This window comes from Solea senegalensis, linkage group LG19 (genome assembly GCF_019176455.1).
Source record: "Solea senegalensis isolate Sse05_10M linkage group LG19, IFAPA_SoseM_1, whole genome shotgun sequence".
Classification (NCBI taxonomy): domain Eukaryota; kingdom Metazoa; phylum Chordata; class Actinopteri; order Pleuronectiformes; family Soleidae; genus Solea; species Solea senegalensis.
Window position 1 is genome coordinate 14,444,203 of NC_058038.1, and position 21,665 is coordinate 14,465,867.

General features: G+C 37.9%; 3 gene segments (V, D, J or C); all 3 read right to left on the reverse strand.

The window, feature by feature from the left end:
- Positions 1–3,995: 3,995 nt before the first annotated feature.
- Positions 3,996–4,431, reverse strand: LOC122785375 (the record flags this gene model as incomplete). The annotated part of the segment is given in 2 exon segments: positions 3,996–4,294; positions 4,386–4,431. Coding segments are annotated over 2 exon segments (345 nt in total), but the record flags the coding sequence as incomplete, so codon positions are not given.
- Positions 4,432–14,229: 9,798 nt separating this feature from the next.
- On the reverse strand, positions 14,230–14,749 carry LOC122785368. The segment is given in 2 exon segments: positions 14,230–14,572; positions 14,661–14,749. Coding segments are annotated over 2 exon segments (372 nt in total).
- An 835-nt stretch (positions 14,750–15,584) lies between these two features.
- LOC122785287 lies at positions 15,585–16,105 on the reverse strand. The segment is given in 2 exon segments: positions 15,585–15,937; positions 16,026–16,105. Coding segments are annotated over 2 exon segments (396 nt in total).
- Positions 16,106–21,665: the final 5,560 nt, after the last annotated feature.

The following is a 21,665-nucleotide window of genomic DNA, read 5'->3' on the forward strand; positions in this document are numbered from 1 at the left end:
TGGTAGCAGCTTTTGAGTATTCACTTTGACATTTGTGAGTTTTGATGTTGTGAGTTTTAGTTTGTTTGTCAGCCACTTTGGCCCAGTCTGCGCGCCAGATTTTGAGTTAAACTATTCCTTTTGGTTTTAAGTGTGTGTGCTTTACGTTGACGGCCCTGAGCCTGTATTTTGTTTAGTGCCAAACCCTGTCCTTGTTACATCGGACTTAGGGGTGCTATTCCCAGTTTGGTGTTTTGATGTTGGGAATAGCCACCTCCTCCCTTGGTTTATTGTGATTGATTTATGTTAAATTTACCTTCCATATTAATAAAACAAACACATTTTTGCTAAACCAATTCCATCTGGTTATTTATGTTATTTCCCCTTCCCAACAACAATTTCCAAATGTTTCAGGAAAATATACCTCAGCTATTATAGTATGTTATATCATATTATTTTAAAATCTTTATTCATTACAAAAAGTATACACAATGGCATTGTAGTGACTGTAAGTTTGGTGTCTTTAAACTGACATAAACAAATATTGTTATTACATTAAGAGCAAATTGTGAACTGGTGTGAAATCATCAGTGGTCTGAAGGCTCCTCCTCTGGTGGATTCATGTTACAAGTGTTCAGGCACTGAGGGGTTTTTGTTCATGTCTACTGATGGTTTGTATCATTGTGCTTCTCTGGCACAGTAATACACTGCAGTGTCTTCAGGCTGCATATTCTGTCCATTCATAGTCACTGTTTTGCTGGAAGTGTGTACATCAATACTGAATTTGTTCTTCAGTGAATCTTTGTAGTATGTGGTGTGTCCAACGTGTGAGCTTCCAATCCACTCCAGTCCTTTCCCTGCAGGCTGCCTGATCCAATGTGTCCGATAGCTACTAAGAGAATAAGAGACCTGACAGGTGATGGTCAGACGTTGACCTGGCTGCACAGTCACAGAGGCTGGCTGTGTCAATGTTTCACACTTCACACCTGTTAAAAGAATCAAATGTTGAGTTATAAATGATCAAGTTTTCCTGTAAAAGAAACATTTGTTGACTCTGACAAATCTAGAGAGACTCACAGGATCCAGCTGCCAACAGCAGCAGCAGCAGAGCTACAGGAAACATGGTTTATGATGAATCTAACGTGCTGTGAGCTCCACTGTCAGTCTGATGTTGACTTTTTATAGGAAGATCACTGAGTTTGCATAGAGTCAAATATGTGAAGCACCAGTGTTGGTGTAACTGGAGCCAATAAAAGAGTGTGTTCAGAGTTATTATAGGAACAGAGTGAAAATCACCTCTGCTTCAACTTATTCAAACACATTTACTCTGTGTTTAAAGTGATAAAATAACTGTCAGTTTTGCCATATATTATGTTGCTCTAATGTATTGAAAAGAATGATATTTCTAAACAATATTCTTAAAATTATATGTTACTTTATTTTATGCTATTGTAATTCTTCATTTTATATATTAAACAAACAAAATACTTCATCTTCATTTCTTCTGAGTTGTCACTTTTGATGTGATATCATTTAGACAGTAATTTACAGACGAGACAAATAAGAACTTTTTAATATTAAGACTGAAAAACATGCAGATTTTGGGATTAGGCGAATTGGACACTCTTAATTGTTTGTCAGCGTGAGAGTGGACGCTTGTTTGTCTCTATGTGTCCCTGTGATGGACTGACTACCAGGATGTACCCCACTTTTTGCCCTATGTCAACTGGGATTGGCACCAACACCCCCCATGACCCTGTCGAGGATAAAGTGGGAGAAGAATTTGTTATTTGAGACACTGCAATTAAAGCACCATCAAAAGCATCTCTTTCACTTTTCTGCTTCAGTTGAACTCCAGTCGATTTGTTTGTTTTTATGAACTTCCAAAGTGTGCAGTTATTGTTACTTGCAGTTAGTCTAGGATTTAGCTCTTGTGGTTAAAAGATGAGTAAAGTGAGATGACTGTCTGAAAAATAATGCTTTAACTGCCATCTATAGCAGGGTTCCAACACACCTGATTCAAATGGTCAGTTCATCAGAAAGCACTGCAGAAGCTTGATAACGACTGATTAACAAACCCTGCCCTCTATAGAACAATAATGTGTGTCACGTGTAACCGAACTCAACCACACTTTGTTGTAGCTAGCTGGTTCAAGCCCTCGACTCTGCGTTGTGTTAAATGATGGCCAGGAGGCTTGTGTTGCAGTTCATAACATTGTTTATTCTGGACAGGAACAGAATATGTTCTGGTCACATACAGGCTCGATAGACGGCTCCCGTGCAGCACAACAATAATTGTACGCACTGCTGCACTTGCAACTCACCTTGAACGCACCTCTCATTAACTAGCAGCATTTCTAACGTGCACTGAGCATTCATCAACTGCCACTAAAAGAGGGCGCTATTGAGCCACTAAACTCCCAAAAATACATTTCCAATACACAGCAAGTGGAATCTCATATATAATTGGTTACACATGGCCACAACGCACTCAAACACAAACCAAAATGCACAAGGCAGAGGCAGAGATCTCACTTTAAACAAAATAGTTCATTTTAACAAAGCAAAGTCTTACTCAATGTCAGGTAATAAATCCAAAACAGGGTCAGACGACAGTGAGCCAGGCACAGAGAACAAGATGAAGCAGACGTGGTAATCTAGAAGGGAAACCATGAGGTGCAGGACAAGGAAACATACATGACACACTGACACAGGACAAAGGGAGGAGGGCGTATTTAAGGAGCATGAACTGATTAACACCAGGTGCAGACAATCAGGGAATCAACCAGACTAGACGAGACAGATGAAGTGCAGACAGGAAGACAGAAAAACCCTTCACCAAAATAAAACCAGGAGTACACATAAACTAAACTAACTGACGCAGACTTAACACTGAACACAGGACATGACAATGTGTATGTGTGTGTGTGTGCTTGTGTACATTTATGCTGTTTGAGTGTGGGTGTTGTTTTTACACAGTTCAAGGTCACGTGTGTAAAATATTGTAACAATCCTGAAGGGGATGTGTTAGTTGCACGATTTATTTTCAATGTGTGTGTGTTGACAAAAGTGCACGGTTACTGTTCCTTTAAGGTTTTTGCGAGAGATTCCAAGTATGCGCATGCGCAGTGTCTGTCCGTGTCTGAGACTGGGGTTTTGGAAAGTTGTGTTTATCTTCTGAGGGGCGTGAGTTGGGGCCAAAACAACAACCCGTGTTCATGTCTGCGTTGGCACGTTGAATAAAAAGCCATCTTGTTCAAAGAGAAACGTCTGCTGCCTGCTGTGTGTGCACCGATGTTACAATATGTACAACAGTGACCTTCAGTGCTTAAAACAGCAGCTGCAATCCCAATGAAAATCTATGCTGAAACATAGCTTAAGTCGGTTGCCAGATTTTTTAAAAATAGGTAAATAAAATGATGCACATTTAAGCGGAAAAGTGTCTTTAACTTCCTTTTCACTCTCAGCTGTAAAAATGTGTATTTGCAAAACAGCACAAAGAAAAGCAGGAAGAAACTATGTTTTGTTGTTACATGAGCTCAATAATGACCTCATATATTCACCTTATAGGCATGATGGAACGGCCCAGATTCTCTTTTCTAATTCATCTAATTTATTAATTGGGCCACAGGGTATGTGTAGTGTTAGCACTTGCATTTGCAACAAGAAGACTCCAAACCCAGAATATGTGCAGGTCAGTCTGTGGGACAACCTTAGTTTTGAATTTATGAATTTTATAATTGCCACAAAACATATATTATTTACATATGTTTTATTATTAAAATTATTAATAAAGTATTTATAATTATTATTTATTAATAATAAGTTAACAACAATTTATTCAAATGTTTCTTTTTTTTTTTATAAAAATATATTTTTGAAAGCTAACAACACTAACAGTAAACTGGTGTGAAATCATCAGTGGTCTGAAGGCTCCTCCTCTGGTGGATTCATGTTACAAGTGTTCAGGCACTGAGGGGTTTTTGTTCATGTCTACTGATGGTTTGTATCATTGTGTCTCTGGCACAGTAATACACTGCAGTGTCTTCAGGCTGCATATTCTGTCCATTCAGAGTCACTGTTTTGCTGGAAGTGTCTAAGTCAATACTGAATTTGTTCTTCAGTGAATCTTTGTAGTATGAGTTTCCAGAAGAGTCATCCATTCCAATCCACTCCAGTCCTTTCCCTGCAGGCTGCCTGATCCAAGCTGTGTAATAGCTATTAAGATCATAAGAGACCTGACAGGTGATGGTCAGACGTTGACCTGGCTGCACAGTCACAGAGGCTGGCTGTGTCAATGTTTCACCCTTCACACCTGTTAGAAGAATCAAATGTTGAGTTATAAATGATCAAGTTTTCCTGTAAAAGAAACATTTGTTGACTCTGACAAATCTAGAGAGACTCACAGGATCCAGCTGCCAACAGCAGCAGCAGCAGAGCTACAGGAAACATGGTTTATGATGAATCTAACGTGCTGTGAGCTCCACTGTCAGTCTGATGTTGACTTTTTATAGGAAGATCACTGAGTTTGCATAGAGTCAAATATGTGAAGCATCAGTGTTGGTGTAACTGGAGCCAATAAAAGAGTGTGTTCAGAGTTATTATAGGAACAGAGTGAAAATCACCTCTGCTTCAACTTATTCAAACACATTTACACTGTGTTTAAAGTGATACAATAACCGTCAGTTTAGCTTTTGTTGTAAATGATATAGCGATAAACATAACTGAAAATATTAATATTTTCAAACAATGTGTAATTTTCAGTATTTGAAACTCTGACAAGGATCATTGCTCTAATTCTTATTCTATGAATTGTGGAACTTTGTTCTTCAATATTTAAGCTTCCCTGATTGATTTTCTTTTACTGTTAACACATCTTATCAATGAACTCAGTATATCACTATAGCGTTATGTCACTGTTGCATTAATTCTGTTAATATATCTTTATTTTTCTGTATTTCAATTCGTATTTAAAGTGAACAAAAATAGAGAAAACATTTAGCGTTATCTAAATCAAAATACCACTATATTTAGTAAACTGAATTCTGTTGAAGCTGGTTTGCCCAAAAGACAAATGGTGTCTGTCTCAGTTGCACCAAAACTGAAAGCTTTTTATCAATTAAAACTATGCTGTTCCAGATTTTGCTTGTGTTACTATTTGTGATTATAACCTAATATCTAACCGATTACATGTTTGTATTTTTTGAAGGTACAATGTGTGTTATTTCTTAATGTATTTGTTACCTTGTTTTTATTTGAAATGTTTTGGGGGTTGTTTAACCCTAATAAAATACTTTGTTCACATGATTCAGTTCTTTTGAGATATCACCTTTGATGTGACATCATTTAGACAGTAATTCACAGTTGAGGCAAATAAGAATAATAATACAAAAGAGAAACAACAATTTCATAATGTTTTTGGAAAAGATACCTCAACCATTATATCACGTTATATCATATTATTTTAAATCATTTATTCATTACAAAAATTATACACAATGGCATTGTAGTGACTGTAAGTTTGGTGTGTTTAAACTGACATGAATAAATATTGTTATATTACATTAAGAGCAAATTGTGAACTTGTGAAATCATCAGTGGTCTGAAGGCTCCTCCTCTGGTGGATTCATGTTACAAGTGTTCAGGCACTGAGGGGTTTTTGTTCATGTCTACTGATGGTTTGTATCATTGTGTCTCTGGCACAGTAATACACTGCAGTGTCTTCAGGCTGCATATTCTGTCCATTCAGAGTCACTGTGTTGCTAGAAGAGTCTTCATCAGTACTGAATTTGTGCTTCAGTGAATCTTTATACTTTTTGTCCGTTGCAATCCACTCCAGTCCTTTCCCTGCAGGCTGCCTGATCCAAGCTGTGGAATAGCTACTAACATCATAAGAGACCTGACAGGTGATGGTCAGACGTTGACCTGGCTGCACAGTCACAGAGGCTGGCTGTGTCAATGTTTCACACTTCACACCTGTTAAAAGAATCAAATGTTGAGTTATAAATGATCAAGTTTTCCTGTAAAAGAAACATTTGTTGACTCTGACAAATCTAGAGAGACTCACAGGATCCAGCTGCCAACAGCAGCAGCAGCAGAGCTACAGGAAACATGGTTTATGATGAATCTAACGTGCTGTGAGCTCCACTGTCAGTCTGATGTTGACTTTTTATAGGAAGATCACTGAGTTTGCATAGAGTCAAATATGTGAAGCATCAGTGTTGGTGTAACTGGAGCCAATAAAAGAGTGTGTTCAGAGTTATTATAGGAACAGAGTGAAAATCACCTCTGCTTCAACTTATTCAAACACATTTACTCTGTGTTTAAAGTGATAAAATAACAGTCAGTTTTGCTTTTATTATAAATGATATAGCGCTAAATATAACACACTGACAATATTTGAATCGTTAACTACTCAGCATTCCAGTTTCCAATGTATCTACATTACATTATTACATTACATGTCATTTAGCAGACGCTTTTATCCAAAGCGACTTACAAAAGTGCATTTAAACATTTGGGTACATATAAGAGCTAGAAGTAAGTAAGAGCTTCAAGTAGAACAAACTATGAAGTGCTAGTCATAAGTGCGATCTAAACTTTTGAAATCCACTCTGTCTCGTGTTTTACATCAGTCTGTTGTTAAATTCAAACCTTAGCTCTTCTATTATAAAACAAAAAAGAGTGCTGTTGCACACATTTTCACTGCAAGTCATGAACAATGTTTTTAAATGTTAGTAAAAAAAAATGTTTTACTTTAATTATATTTTGATTGACACATATTGGAAAAAGTTACAATTCAGTTAGTGAAAGTATAAAAGAGCTAGTGAGTTTAATCATTTTTTGTTAATGTAGGGCCACTTTGGTTGGAGGTTTCAAAGTCCATAGTGATGATAATTTTGTTTTTGTATTTAATAATAGGAATTTCAGGTTTCTTTGAGGAGTTTGTGAGAGTGATGTCTCAAATTTAGTTTGAAACTTTGAGTAAACCAGCTACTAATGGTAATTCTATTGACATTTCACTGTTAAAAGAAGTCATTGATTGTGTCATTTACTAACTGTATGTAGTGTATAAGATATCACGGATATCTTTTTCCTGATACAATGAAAAACAGCTTAAGTGGTTCCAATTTATAAAAGGTTAAGAACATATTACATCAAATTAGAACTGTGTCTTTGTTTCCCTAATTTTCTAAGATACTTGAAAAAGTAAAAAAAATATACATTAAAAAGGCATTAACACTAAACTGCTGTGAAATCATCAGTGGTCTGAAGGCTCCTCCTCTGGTGGATTCATGTTACAAGTGTTCAGGCACTGAGGGGTTTTTGTTCATGTCTACTGATGGTTTGTATCATTGTGTCTCTGGCACAGTAATACACTGCAGTGTCTTCAGGCTGCATATTCTGTCCATTCAGAGTCATCGTGTTACTGGAAGTGTCTCCATCAATACTGAATTTGTTCTTCAGTGAATCTTTGTAGTATTGTGTGCTGGATCCAATTCTGATTCCAATCCACTCCAGTCCTTTCCCTGCAGGCTGCCTGACCCAAGCTGTCCAATAGCCACTAACAGAATAAGAGACCTGACAGGTGATGGTCAGACGTTGACCTGGCTGCACAGTCACAGAGGCTGGCTGTGTCAATGTTTCACACTTCACACCTGTTAAAAGAATCAAATGTTGAGTTATAAATGATCAAGTTTTCCTGTAAAAGAAACATTTGTTGACTCTGACAAATCTAGAGAGACTCACAGGATCCAGCTGCCAACAGCAGCAGCAGCAGAGCTACAGGAAACATGGTTTATGATGAATCTAACGTGCTGTGAGCTCCACTGTCAGTCTGATGTTGACTTTTTATAGGAAGATCACTGAGTTTGCATAGAGTCAAATATGTGAAGCATCAATTCTAATTGTTATTTTATGAATTGTGGAACTTAAATCTTCAATATTGAAGTGATCTTCCTTTACTGTCAACACATCTTATCAGTGAACTCAGTATATCACTATTGCATTATATCACTGTTGCAGTAATTAGTCTGTTAATTTATCTGTAGTTTTCTGTTTAAATTGGTATTTAAAGTGAACAAAACATGCACCAAAACATGAAGCTGGTTTTGCCACAATCAGAGATATCATTTTTATAGATTGTTAATATAGATTGTGATTATAACCTAATATCCAAGCAATAAAATGTGTTTTATACTTGTAGAATACAATGTGGGTTATGTGTTAAAGTATTTGTTACGTTACTTTTATTTCAAAAATGTATTTGTTTGATCCTAATAAAACACTTTCTTCACATGATTCAGTTCTTCTGAGATATCACCTTTGGTGTGACATCAATTACACAGTAATTCACTGCTGAGGCAAATAAGAATAAAAATACAAAAGAGAAACAACAATTTCTAAATGTTTCACGAAAAGATACCTCAACCATTATATTATGTTACAGAATACTATTTTAAAATCTTCATACATTTCAACAATTATAGACAATGACATTGTAGTGACTGTAAGGTTGGTGTTTTTAAACTGATTATATTCATTATTATATTAAATTAAGAGCAATTTGTGAACTTTTAAGGCAGAAACAGTGAACTGGTGTGAAATCATCAGTGGTCTGAAGGCTCCTCCTCTGGTGGATTCATGTTTTGCCATACACAAATAAAAACGCACTCATTACTGTGTGTATGATCCAACCATGTAAGACCATTGTTCAGTCTGTGTAAAAACATATTTCTCTACTCTAAGACTATTATTTCTGACAGTGGTTCTCAGCCGGTGGGGCCGATTGAGTAGGCTATAGAATGGGATGGAAAAAAAAAATGTCTAAATGCAAGTGGTTGGATTATTATAACACACAAATAAATCATCCTCATGGCGACTTTTTTTGTCAAAAGCGACTAGCGACAAATCCAGCGACTTTTACTGGTGTTATTGGAGACATTTGTAGTGTTTGGAGACTCGAAAGCACGTATCACTCCGAGCAGCAGGTGCTTCCGTCAGCCCCTCCCCCTTCTATAAGCACTCACAGGCGGTCAGTCTCACAGTGCCTAGCGCAGCAGTCCCAGCCTTCAGTCAGAGCAGAGAGGAGACACACAACACTCCGTGTCCAGGCTACAAATGAATTGCGCATGCGCATGCGCATGGCCGGCGTAGTTCCCGCTCTGGCTTAAAGAGAGGGGTGTAAATTTAAATGTTTCTTCACTCACTCTCACACAAAAATAAATTCTCTCTCTCTCTAGGAAATAATCCTCTAATCTAAGATAAGACAAGATAAGAAGATAAGACAGATTCACTCTTCACTGAGACCCTTCAGAACAGGGCACACAGCTTCAGAAATAAACAATAAACAATATAATATACATAGGCCAAGTAAGACAGAAATAAATTATCCCACATACATATATATATACATATATATACATATACATATATACATATATATATACACATACATACATATATACACATACATATATATATATATATATATATATATATATATATATATATATATATATAATATACACATATATATATATATATATATATATATATATATATACATATACATATACATATACATATATATATATATATACATATAGACCAGTCCAGTTTGTTGTTTAGGTGAACACCCAGGTACTTGTATGTCAGTTTGTTGTTTAGGTGAACACCCAGGTACTTGTATGCAGTGATGTCCAGTTTCTTTGCTGAAGTCGACCACCATTTCCTTCGTCTTGCTGGCGTTCACTTGAAGGTGATTTAGCTCGCACCAGCTGACAAAGTCCATGATGGTCTGCCTATACTCCAGATCGCCCCCCCCCCGACACACGCTCCACGATAGCGGTGTCGTCTGAGAACTTTTTGAGGTGGCAACTGTCTGTGGAGTACTTGAAGTCCGAGGTGTACAGGGTGAAGAGGAAGGGGGAGAGCACCGTGCCTTGGGGGGCTCCCGTACTGCAGACCACCGTGTCAGACACACAGTCCTGCAGCCTCACAAATTGGGGTCTATCTGTGAGGTAATTGATGATCCATGCAACCAGCCGGTCGCTGACAGTGCTCTGCACAGTCCCTGAGGAGTCTGGGGCTGATGCCATCAGGACCCGTGGCTTTCCTTGGGTTGATTTTCCTCAGCTGCACTCTCACCTCCTCCATCGTGATAGTGAAGGAAGGAGTGGGGGGCAGCAGAGATGGGGGTGATGGTGAGGGGCCCAGAGGTGTTGGTGATGACTAATACTCATAATAATAATAATAATCATCATCATAATGCCTGCAAGCTCACATTCGATGTCTGGTGCTACTGCCAATTATAACAATAGCCTAGTAATGATAATAGTAGGCCTACTACCACCCATAATAATAATAATAATAATGTGGGCCTAAAAAAATTGCAGAGCATAGGGCTATCTCTATCTATCTATCTATCTATCTATCTATCCATCCATCCATCCAAGGGGTGGTGTAGTGGGGGTGGCGCCGGGAAGGGGAGGGGGGCCCCAATCGCAATGAACCAGCTTTGGGGGGCCCAGCTTGCAAAAGTTTGAGAACCCCAGGTTTATGATATGTTTTAAAATAATCAGTGTCTGTCATAGAAATCCTTCAAACACATTTTGTTCTGTTTTACAAATGATATCAATTTTTGTGGTTTGTGTGCACGTATTACTGGGTTTACAGTCAATACATTGTAGTGACTGTAAGGTTGGTGTGTTTAAACTGATTATAATCATTATTATATTAAATTAAGAGCAATGTGTGAACTTTTAAGGCAGAAACAGTGAACTGGTGTGAAATAATCAGTGGTCTGAAGGCTCCTCCTCTGGTGGATTCATGTTACAAGTGTTCAGGCACTGAGGGGTTTTTGTTCATGTCTACTGATGGTTTGTATCATTGTGTCTCTGGCACAGTAATACACTGCAGTGTCTTCAGGCTGCATATTCTGTCCATTCAGAGTCACTGTTTTGCTGGAAGTGTCTAAGTCAATACTGAATTTGTTCTTCAGGGAATCTTTGTAGTATGTGTATCCAGTGCTTCTCATTCCAATCCACTCCAGTCCTTTCCCTGCAGGCTGCCTGATCCAAGCTGTGTAATAGCTAGTAAGAGAATAAGAGACCTGACAGGTGATGGTCAGACGTTGACCTGGCTGCACAGTCACAGAGGCTGGCTGTGTCAATGTTTCACCCTTCACACCTGTTAAAAGAATCAAATGTTGAGTTATAAATGATCAAGTTTTCCTGTAAAAGAAACATTTGTTGACTCTGACAAATCTAGAGAGACTCACAGGATCCAGCTGCCAACAGCAGCAGCAGCAGAGCGACAGGAAACATGGTTTATGATGAATCTAACGTGCTGTGAGCTCCACTGTCAGTCTGATGTTGACTTTTTATAGGAAGATCACTGAGTTTGCATAGAGTCAAATATGTGAAGCATCAGTGTTGGTGTAACTGGAGCCAATAAAAGAGTGTGTTCAGAGTTATTATAGGAACAGAGTGAAAATCACCTCTGCTTCAACTTATTTAAACATATATTTGAACATATTTTATGTACAGTGAACTTAGTATATCATTGGAGCAGTTTGTCACTGTAGGTTTAATCCAGTTAATATATCTTTATTTTTCTGTATTTCAATTTGTATCTAAAGTCAACAAAAATAGAGACAAATTGTAGTATTATCTGAATCAAAATACCCCTCTATATAATAAACTGAATTTTAGTGAAGCTGGTGTGCCCAAAGGCCAAATGGTGTCAGTCTCTAAAATCAACAGTACAAATTCTGTGGAGGAAAAAAAAACAGTTGCACCAAAACTGAATGTTTTTCGTAGATTAAATCTGTGCTGTTTCAGATTTTGCTTTCGTTACTATTTGCGATTATAACCAAATATCTAACTGATAACATTTGTTTTTATACTTTTAGGATACAATGTGTGTTATTTCTTAATGTATGTGTTACCTTACTTTTATTTGAAACAGTTCATTTATTTTTTTCGTCCTAATATAATACTTTGTTCACGTGATTCAGTTCTTCTAAGATATCACCTTTGATGTGTTATCATTTAGACATTAGTTGTCACGGCAGTCCTGCCACAAGGGTTTATGATGTGTTCAGTATGCAGAAGACATTTGCCAGCCCTTGCTCCTGATTGGTGGCTCTGGTTCCTGCCTGGTCTTCCTCCACCAATTCACCTGCCTGTCTCAGACTGCCTTTTTCTCCTGCACTTTGATTGGATCACCCTGCTTCAGCTTCACCTACCCAATCCTGCCTCAGCTCTACAGTCACACCTGTTAAGAATCAGCAGCACATAGTCACTCGGGGGCACTGTGCTTTCATGTGAGCAGTTGTCCCCTTTGTCACTCTGTTTTGGTAGCAGCTTTTGAGTATTCACTTTGACATTTGTGAGTTTTGATGTTGTGAGTTTTAGTTTGTTTGTCAGCCACTTTGGCCCAGTCTGCGCGCCAGATTTTGAGTTAAACTATTCCTTTTGGTTTTAAGTGTGTGTGCTTTACGTTGACGGCCCTGAGCCTGTATTTTGTTTAGTGCCAAACCCTGTCCTTGTTACATCGGACTTAGGGGTGCTATTCCCAGTTTGGTGTTTTGATGTTGGGAATAGCCACCTCCTCCCTTGGTTTATTGTGATTGATTTATGTTAAATTTACCTTCCATATGAATAAAACAAACACATTTTTGCTAAACCAATTCCATCTGGTTATTTATGTTATTTCCCCTTCCCAACAACAATTTCTAAATGTTTCAGGAAAATTTACCTCAGCCATTATAGTATGTTATATCATATTATTTTAAAATCTTTATTCATTACAAAAAGTATACACAATGGCATTGTAGTGACTGTAAGTTTGGTGTCTTTAAACTGACATAAACAAATATTGTTATATTACATTAAGAGCAAATTGTGAACTGGTGTGAAATCATCAGTGGTCTGAAGGCTCCTCCTCTGGTGGATTCATGTTACAAGTGTTCAGGCACTGAGGGGTTTTTGTTCATGTCTACTGATGGTTTGTATCATTGTGCTTCTCTGGCACAGTAATACACTGCAGTGTCTTCAGGCTGCATATTCTGTCCATTCATAGTCACTGTTTTGCTGGAAGTGTGTACATCAATACTGAATTTGTTCTTCAGTGAATCTTTGTAGTATGTGGTGTGTCCAACGTGTGAGCTTCCAATCCACTCCAGTCCTTTCCCTGCAGGCTGCCTGATCCAATGTGTCCGATAGCTACTAAGAGAATAAGAGACCTGACAGGTGATGGTCAGACGTTGACCTGGCTGCACAGTCACAGAGGCTGGCTGTGTCAATGTTTCACACTTCACACCTGTTAAAAGAATCAAATGTTGAGTTATAAATGATCAAGTTTTCCTGTAAAAGAAACATTTGTTGACTCTGACAAATCTAGAGAGACTCACAGGATCCAGCTGCCAACAGCAGCAGCAGCAGAGCTACAGGAAACATGGTTTATGATGAATCTAACGTGCTGTGAGCTCCACTGTCAGTCTGATGTTGACTTTTTATAGGAAGATCACTGAGTTTGCATAGAGTCAAATATGTGAAGCATCAGTGTTGGTGTAACTGGAGCCAATAAAAGAGTGTGTTCAGAGTTATTATAGGAACAGAGTGAAAATCACCGACCTGTCCAGGGTGTACCCCGCCTTTTGCCCTATTTCAGCTGTGATTGGCTCCAGTGACCCTCATGTGGAGGATAAAGTGGTAGAAAATGGATGGATAATTTATAATTATTGCTATATAACAATTACTTTATAGTACAGTTACTTATTGAAATGTATGAAATGTATGGAAGTATACCCATACATACCCATATATGTACACAGTGATGAACACTAATTCAAAAACCAAAGACCATTTTCTGCACAGGAGAGTGACACGACCTATATTGTCAGCATTGTCACCATTGTCACCAAACTTTATTTTCAAATGTTAGTTAGCGTTACAGATTTACATTCAATGTTAAAGCATAGTAATTGTGATATAAAGCTTTTTATGAACTGTATGCATGTGTTATATTTCTAATTATTACATTTTTGCATGCCCTTACCATTGCCTCCATTTATTTATTTATTTATTTATTTATTTCAAATTTATGTCATATATATATACTGTATATGTATATAATCCAAAGAGCTGTATTGCTTTTATCAAAGAAATGTGTATATTTCATGTGTCTAGTTTGAGTGGGGGATGGGTGATATTTAGGGAATACTCAGACTCACATCTGCAGTGTTTGTGTACAGCTCTGTGGCTTCATGTGTCACCGTGGTCTCGAGCACAATAATAAACAGCAGAGTCTTGAGTCGTCAGGCTGTTCATGTGCAGATACACCTGGTCCATGTCGTTGTCTCTGGAGATGGTGAAGTGATTCTGGATAGATGATGAATAATATTTGCTGCTTCCACTTGGAGCAGAAATGAAGGCAACCCATTCCAGGCCTTTTCCTTCAGCTTGTCTGACCCAGCTGATATCTGCAGCACTATCAGATATTCCAGCGTAGGTACATGTCAGTTTGTGGGACTCTCCAGGCCGCTTTACCACTGGTTCAGATTCAGTCAGAGTCTGACTGTAGATGCCTGAAGAAAAACATTGATTTTGATTAGACCAGAGACAAACATGAGCTTCAACAGACAAAAGTGATGAGTGCAGAAGTGTGGCATTCACCAGAAACAGCTGTTAGCAACAGACACGTTAGACATGTAGCCAAAGTCATCGCTGGTGTTTGTCGTTGTGTCTGTTTGGTTTTGTCTTTAGTTTGCAGTCAGATAAATAGAAATGACAAGTTAGTGATTTGCATTGACTCCTCCTCCTCGCAATGCTCAAAAAAGATTCAGTAACGGATGAGATTTTATCTAATAACTCAAATGATATTGTGGGAAACCAACAGGGGGACAATAGAAAGGGAGTTGATGATGGTTTTCCAACACTGTGTGATCACTTTTAAACCTCCAGTCTGTATTGTTTATTTGTGTATTTGTTTTTTGTTTTTTATGCAGTGTAACTCGTTCAGATTGCTTCCATGAAACTCAGAGCTACAGTGAACAGCAGCAAATGTGTTGTGTCTGGCTCATACAGGCAGTGGTTTAGGGAGTGCTTGATGTGCTTTGTGTTGTGTTGGTGCTGTGTGCATTTTCAACATCAGACCGTCACATACATGACAAGCCACAATTATATTTATGATCCAGATATGATTGTGAGGGTGATTTGTAGCAGAAGAATTCTCCTCTGAAACTTTTCATGGAATCTTCTTGGTGTTTTCAGCCATCGTGCTTCTGTGTGACGCTGCCTCACTTCACTCATGCTGTGTCCTTCTTCCACCTCACCTGCTAATGACATAAAATGCATCACTCTCAGACATGAAAACAGAGCTTTACTCAGAGAAAGTCATGCAGGGCTTGAGCAACAATGTGTGAATTCATTTGACAATGATTTACATGTGAGAAACATTTGTTTAGATTTAAAAGTTGCACACTACAGCCTCAAAATCACATTTTAGCCAAAATGTTTTCTACGTTTTTGGAAAGTTGAATACAGTTAAATACAGTTGTTACCAAATACTGAATACTGTCTTAAATGTTAGTGGTTGAGTCAGAGTCTTTGTACAAGTCTGTTGGTGTTTTGTGTCACTGTGAGATAACGGACACAGTAATAAACAGCTGTGTCCTCAGGCTCCAGATTCTGTCCTTGTATTGTTACTGTTCTTGCTGGAGTGTCTCTGCTGAAGCTGAACTTGTTCTCTAGAGCACTATTTTTACGGATGGTACCTCCACCCCACTGATAAAAAATCCAGTCCATTGGTTTTCCTTCACAATGTCTTATCCAACCTGTCGCATAGCTGTCATCAGTCAGAGAATAACCAGAGACCTGACAGGTGATGGTCAAAGACTGTCCACGCTGCACAAACACTGAGTTTGGCTGGATGAGGTCAATACACCTCACACCTGTGGAAACAGAAATCAACATTATGTCCATCATTCATCAGACTAGTCAGTTTCTACTGTGTTTGTTAGTTCAGTGAAAGCTGCTCACAGGATCCAGCTGCCAGCAGCAGCATCACAGCTGCAGAGAACATGGTGGATGATGATAAGGAACTGATGTGAACTCCTCTCTCTCTTCAGTGACACACTTGACTCTTCTAAGAGGGACCTTTATGGGAATACTGTTGAATATTCATATTCCTCATTTGCCTCGACTTGCTTTGCTTGCGGAAAATGTGTATTTGCAAAACAGCACAAAGAAAAGCAGGAAGAAACTATGTTTTGTTGTTACATGAGCTCAATAATGACCTCATATATTCACCTTATAGGCATGATGGAACAGCCCAGATTCTCTTTTCTAATTCATCTAATTTATTAATTGGGCCACAGGGGTTAGCACTTGCAACAAGAAGACTCCAAACTCTGAATATGTGCAGGTCAGTCTGTGGGACAACCTGAGTTTCGGAGTTAAGAATTTTGTAATTGCCACAAAACATATATTATTTACATATGTTTTATTATTAAAATTAATAATAAAATATTTCTAATTATTATTTATTAATAATAAGTTATCAACAATTTATTCAAATTTTTCTTTTTTTTATAAAAATATATTTTTGAAAGCTAACAACACTAACAGTAAACTGGTGTGAAATCATCAGTGGTCTGAAGGCTCCTCCTCTGGTGGATTCATGTTACAAGTGTTCAGGCACTGAGGGGTTTTTGTTCATGTCTACTGATGGTTTGTATCATTGTGTGTCTGGCACAGTAATACACTGCAGTGTCTTCAGGCTGCATATTCTGTCCATTCAGAGTCATCGTGTTACTGGAAGTGTCTCCATCAATACTGAATTTGTTCTTCAGTGAATCTTTGTAGTATTGTGTGCTGGATCCAATTCTGCTTCCAATCCACTCCAGTCCTTTCCCTGCAGGCTGCCTGATCCAAGCTGTGTAATAGCTACTAACATCATAAGAGACCTGACAGGTGATGGTCAGACGTTGACCTGGCTGCACAGTCACAGAGGCTGGCTGTGTCAATGTTTGACACTTCACACCTGTTAAAAGAATCAAATGTTGAGTTATAAATGATCAAGTTTTCCTGTAAAAGAAACATTTGTTGACTCTGACAAATCTAGAGAGACTCACAGGATCCAGCTGCCAACAGCAGCAGCAGCAGAGCTACAGGAAACATGGTTTATGATGAATCTAACGTGCTGTGAGCTCCACTGTCAGTCTCATGTTGACTTTTTATAGGAAGATCACTGAGTTTGCATAGAGTCAAATATGTGAAGCATCAGTGTTGGTGTAACTGGAGCCAATAAAAGAGTGTGTTCAGAGTTATTATTGGAACAGAGTGAAAATCACCGACCTGTCCAGGGTGTACCCCGCCTTTTGCCCTATGTCAGCTGTGATTGGCTCCAGTGACCCTCATGTGGAGGATAAAGTGGTAGAAAATGGATGGATAATTTATAATTATTGCTATATAACAATTACTTTATATTACAGTTACTTATTGAAATGTATGGGTGTATACCCATACATACCCATATATGTACACAGTGATGAACACTAATTCAAAAACCAAAGACCATTTTCTGCACTGAAGGGTGACACGACCTATATTGTCAGCATTTGGTATGAAGCCAAACTTACATTTTCAAATGTTAGTTAGCATTACAGATTTACATTCAATATTAAAGCATAGTAATTATGATATACAGCTTTTTATGAACTGTATGCATGTGTTATGTTTCTATGTATTACATTTTTCTTACCATTGCCTCCATTTATTTCAAATTTAAGTCATTTGTAATCCAAAACTAACTGTGGGGTAACATTTTTATAACACACCATTACACACATACTGTATATATACATATATATACATATATACTGTATATGTATATAATCCAAAGAGCTGTATTGCTTTTATCAAAGAAATGTGTATATTTCATGTGTCTAGTTTGAGTGGGGGATGGGTGATATTTAGGGAATACTCAGACTCACATCTGCAGTGTTTGTGTACAGCTCTGTGGCTTCATGTGTCACCGTGGTCTCGAGCACAATAATAAACAGCAGAGTCTTGAGTCGTCAGGCTGTTCATGTGCAGATACACCTGGTCCATGTCGTTGTCTCTGGAGATGGTGAAGCGATTCTGGACAGATGATGAATAATATTTGCTGCTTCCACTTGGAGCAGAAATGAAGGCAACCCATTCCAGGCCTTTTCCTTCAGCTTGTCTGACCCAGCTGATATCTGCAGCACTATCAGATATTCCAGCGTAGGTACATGTCAGTTTGTGGGACTCTCCAGGCCGCTTTACCACTGGTTCAGATTCAGTCAGAGTCTGACTGTAGATGCCTGAAGAAAAACATTGATTTTGATTAGACCAGAGACAAACATGAGCTTCAACAGACAAAAGTGATGAGTGCAGAAGTGTGGCATTCACCAGAAACAGCTGTTAGCAACAGACACGTTAGACATGTAGCCAAAGTCATCACTGGTGTTTGTCGTTGTGTCTGTTTGGTTTTGTCTTTAGTTTGCAGTCAGATAAATAGAAATGACAAGATAGTGATTTGCATTGACTCCTCCTCCTCCCAATGCTCAAAAAAGATTCAGTAACTGATGAGATTTTATCTAATAACTCAAATGATATTGTGGGAAACCAACAGGGGGACAATAGAAAGGGAGTTGATGATGGTTTTCCAACACTGTGTGATCACTTTTAAACCTCCAGTCTGTATTGTTTATTTGTTTATTTGTTTTTTGTTTTTTATGCAGTGTTACTCGTTCAGATTGCTTCCATGAAACTCGGAGCTACAGTGAACAGCAGCAAATGTGTTGTGTCTGGCTCATACAGGCAGTGGTTTAGGGAGTGCTTGATGTGCTTTGTGTTGTGTTGGTGCTGTGTGCATTTTCAACATCAGACCGTCACATACATGACAAGCCACAATTGTAATTATGATCCAGTTATGATTGTGAGGGTGATTTGTAGCAGAAGAATTCTCCTCTGAAACTTTTCATGGAATCTTCTTGGTGTTTTCAGCCATCGTGCTTCTGTGTGACGCTGCCTCACTTCACTCATGCTGTGTCCTTCTTCCACCTCACCTGCTAATGACATAAAATGCATCACTCTCAGACATGAAAACAGAGCTTTACTCAGAGAAAGTCATGCAGGGCTTGAGCAACAATGTGTGAATTCATTTGACAATGATTTACATGTGAGAAACATTTGTTTAGATTTAAAAGTTGCACACTACAGCCTCAAAATCACATTTTAGCCAAAATGTTTTCTACGTTTTTGGAAAGTTGAATACAGTTAAATACAGTTGTTACCAAATACTGAATACTGTCTTAAATGTTAGTGGTTGAGTCAGAGTCTTTGTACAAGTCTGTTGGTGTTTTGTGTCACTGTGAGACGACGGACACAGTAATAAACAGCTGTGTCCTCAGGCTCCAGATTCTGTCCTTGTATTGTTACTGTTCTTGCTGGAGTGTCTCTGCTGAAGCTGAACTTGTTCTCTAGAGCACTATTTTTACGGATGGTACCTCCACCCCACTGATTAAAAATCCAGTCCATTGGTTTTCCTTCACGATGTCTTATCCAACCTGTCGCATAGCTGTTATCAGTCAGAGAATAACCAGAGACCTGACAGGTGATGGTCAAAGACTGTCCACGCTGCAAAAACACTGAGTTTGGCTGGATGAGGTCAATACACCTCACACCTGTGGAAACAGAAATCAACATTATGTCCATCATTCATCAGACTAGTCAGTTGAATATTCATATTCCTCATTTGCCTCGACTTGCTTTGCTTGCAGAAAATGTGTATTTGCAAAACAGCACAAAGAAAAGCAGGAAGAAACTATGTTTTGTTGTTACATGAGCACAATAATTACCTCATATATTCACATTTTAGGCATGATGGAACAGCCGAGATTCTCTTTTCTAATTAATTTAATTGGTTATTTGGTCCACATGGTATGTGTAGTGTTACCACTTGCTTTGCAACACGGAGACTCCAAACCTGGAATATGTGCAGGTCAGTCAGTGGGACAACCTTAGTTTTGAATTTATGAATTTTGTAAATGTCACAAAACATATATTATTCACTTGTATTTTATTATTAAAATTAATAATAAAGTATTTATAATACTGTTGTATTAAATTAATAATGTATACAAATTTGTCTTTTTTTATAAAAAATATATTTTTGTCATCTAACAACACTAACAGTAAACTGGTGTGAAATCATCAGTGGTCTGAAGGCTCCTCCTCTGGTGGATTCATATTACAAGTGTTCAGGCACTGAGGGGTTTTTGTTCATGTCTACTGATGGTTTGTATCATTGTGTCTCTGGCACAGTAATACACTGCAGTGTCTTCAGGCTGCATATTCTGTCCATTCAGAGTCACTGTTTTGCTGGAAGTGTCTAAGTCAATACTGAATTTGTTCTTCAATGAATCTTTGTAGAGTGAGCTTCCAGTGTATTTCATTCCAATCCACTCCAGTCCTTTCCCTGCAGGCTGCCTGATCCAAGCTGTCCAATAGCTAAGATCATAAGAGACCTGACAGGTGATGGTCAGACGTTGACCTGGCTGCACAGTCACAGAGGCTGGCTGTGTCAATGTTTCACCCTTCACACCTGTTAAAAGAATCAAATGTTGAGTTATAAATGATCAAGTTTTCCTGTAAAAGAAACATTTGTTGACGCTGACAAATCTAGAGAGACTCACAGGATCCAGCTGCCAACAGCAGCAGCAGCAGAGCTACAGGAAACATGGTTTATGATGAATCTAACGTGCTGTGAGCTCCACTGTCAGTCTGATGTTGACTTTTTATAGGAAGATCACTGAGTTTGCATAGAATCAAATATGTGAAGCATCAGTGTTGGTGTAACTGGAGCCAATAAAAGAGTGTGTTCAGAGTTATTATAGGAACAGAGTGAAAATCACCTCTGCTTCAACTTATTCAAACACATTTACTCTGTGTTTAAAGTGATAAAATAACTGTCAGTTTTGCTTTTGTTGTAAATGATATAGCGCTAGATAAAACACTGAAAATATTAATATTTTCAAACAATGTAATTTTCAGTATTTGAAAACTCTAACAAGGATCAGTGCTCTAATTGTTATTATATGAATTATGGAACTTAAATCTTCAATATTTACATTTTCCAGTGATCTTTTTTTAATGCTAACACATTTTATTAGTGAACTTAGTATATCATTGGAGCAGTTTGTCACTGTAGGTTTAATCCTGTTAATATATCTTTATTTTTCTGTATTTCAATTTGTATCTAAAGTCAACAAAAATCAAAATACCACTCTATATAATAAACTGAATTTTGCTGAAGCTGGTGTGCCCAAAGGCCAAATGGTGTCAGTCTCTAGAATCAATAACAAATTCTGTGGAGGAAAAAAATACAGTTGCACCAAAACTGAAAGTTTTTTGTAGATTAAATCTGTGCTGTTTCAGATTTTGCTTTTGTTACTATTTTTGATTATAACCTAATATCTAACTGATAACATTTGTTTTTATACTTTTATGATACAATATGTGTTATTTCTTAATGTATGTTTTACCTTACTTTTATTTGAAACATTTAATTTCTTTTTTTTGTCCTAATATAATACTTTGTTCACATGATTCAGTTCTTCTGAGATATCACCTTTGATGTGACATCATTTA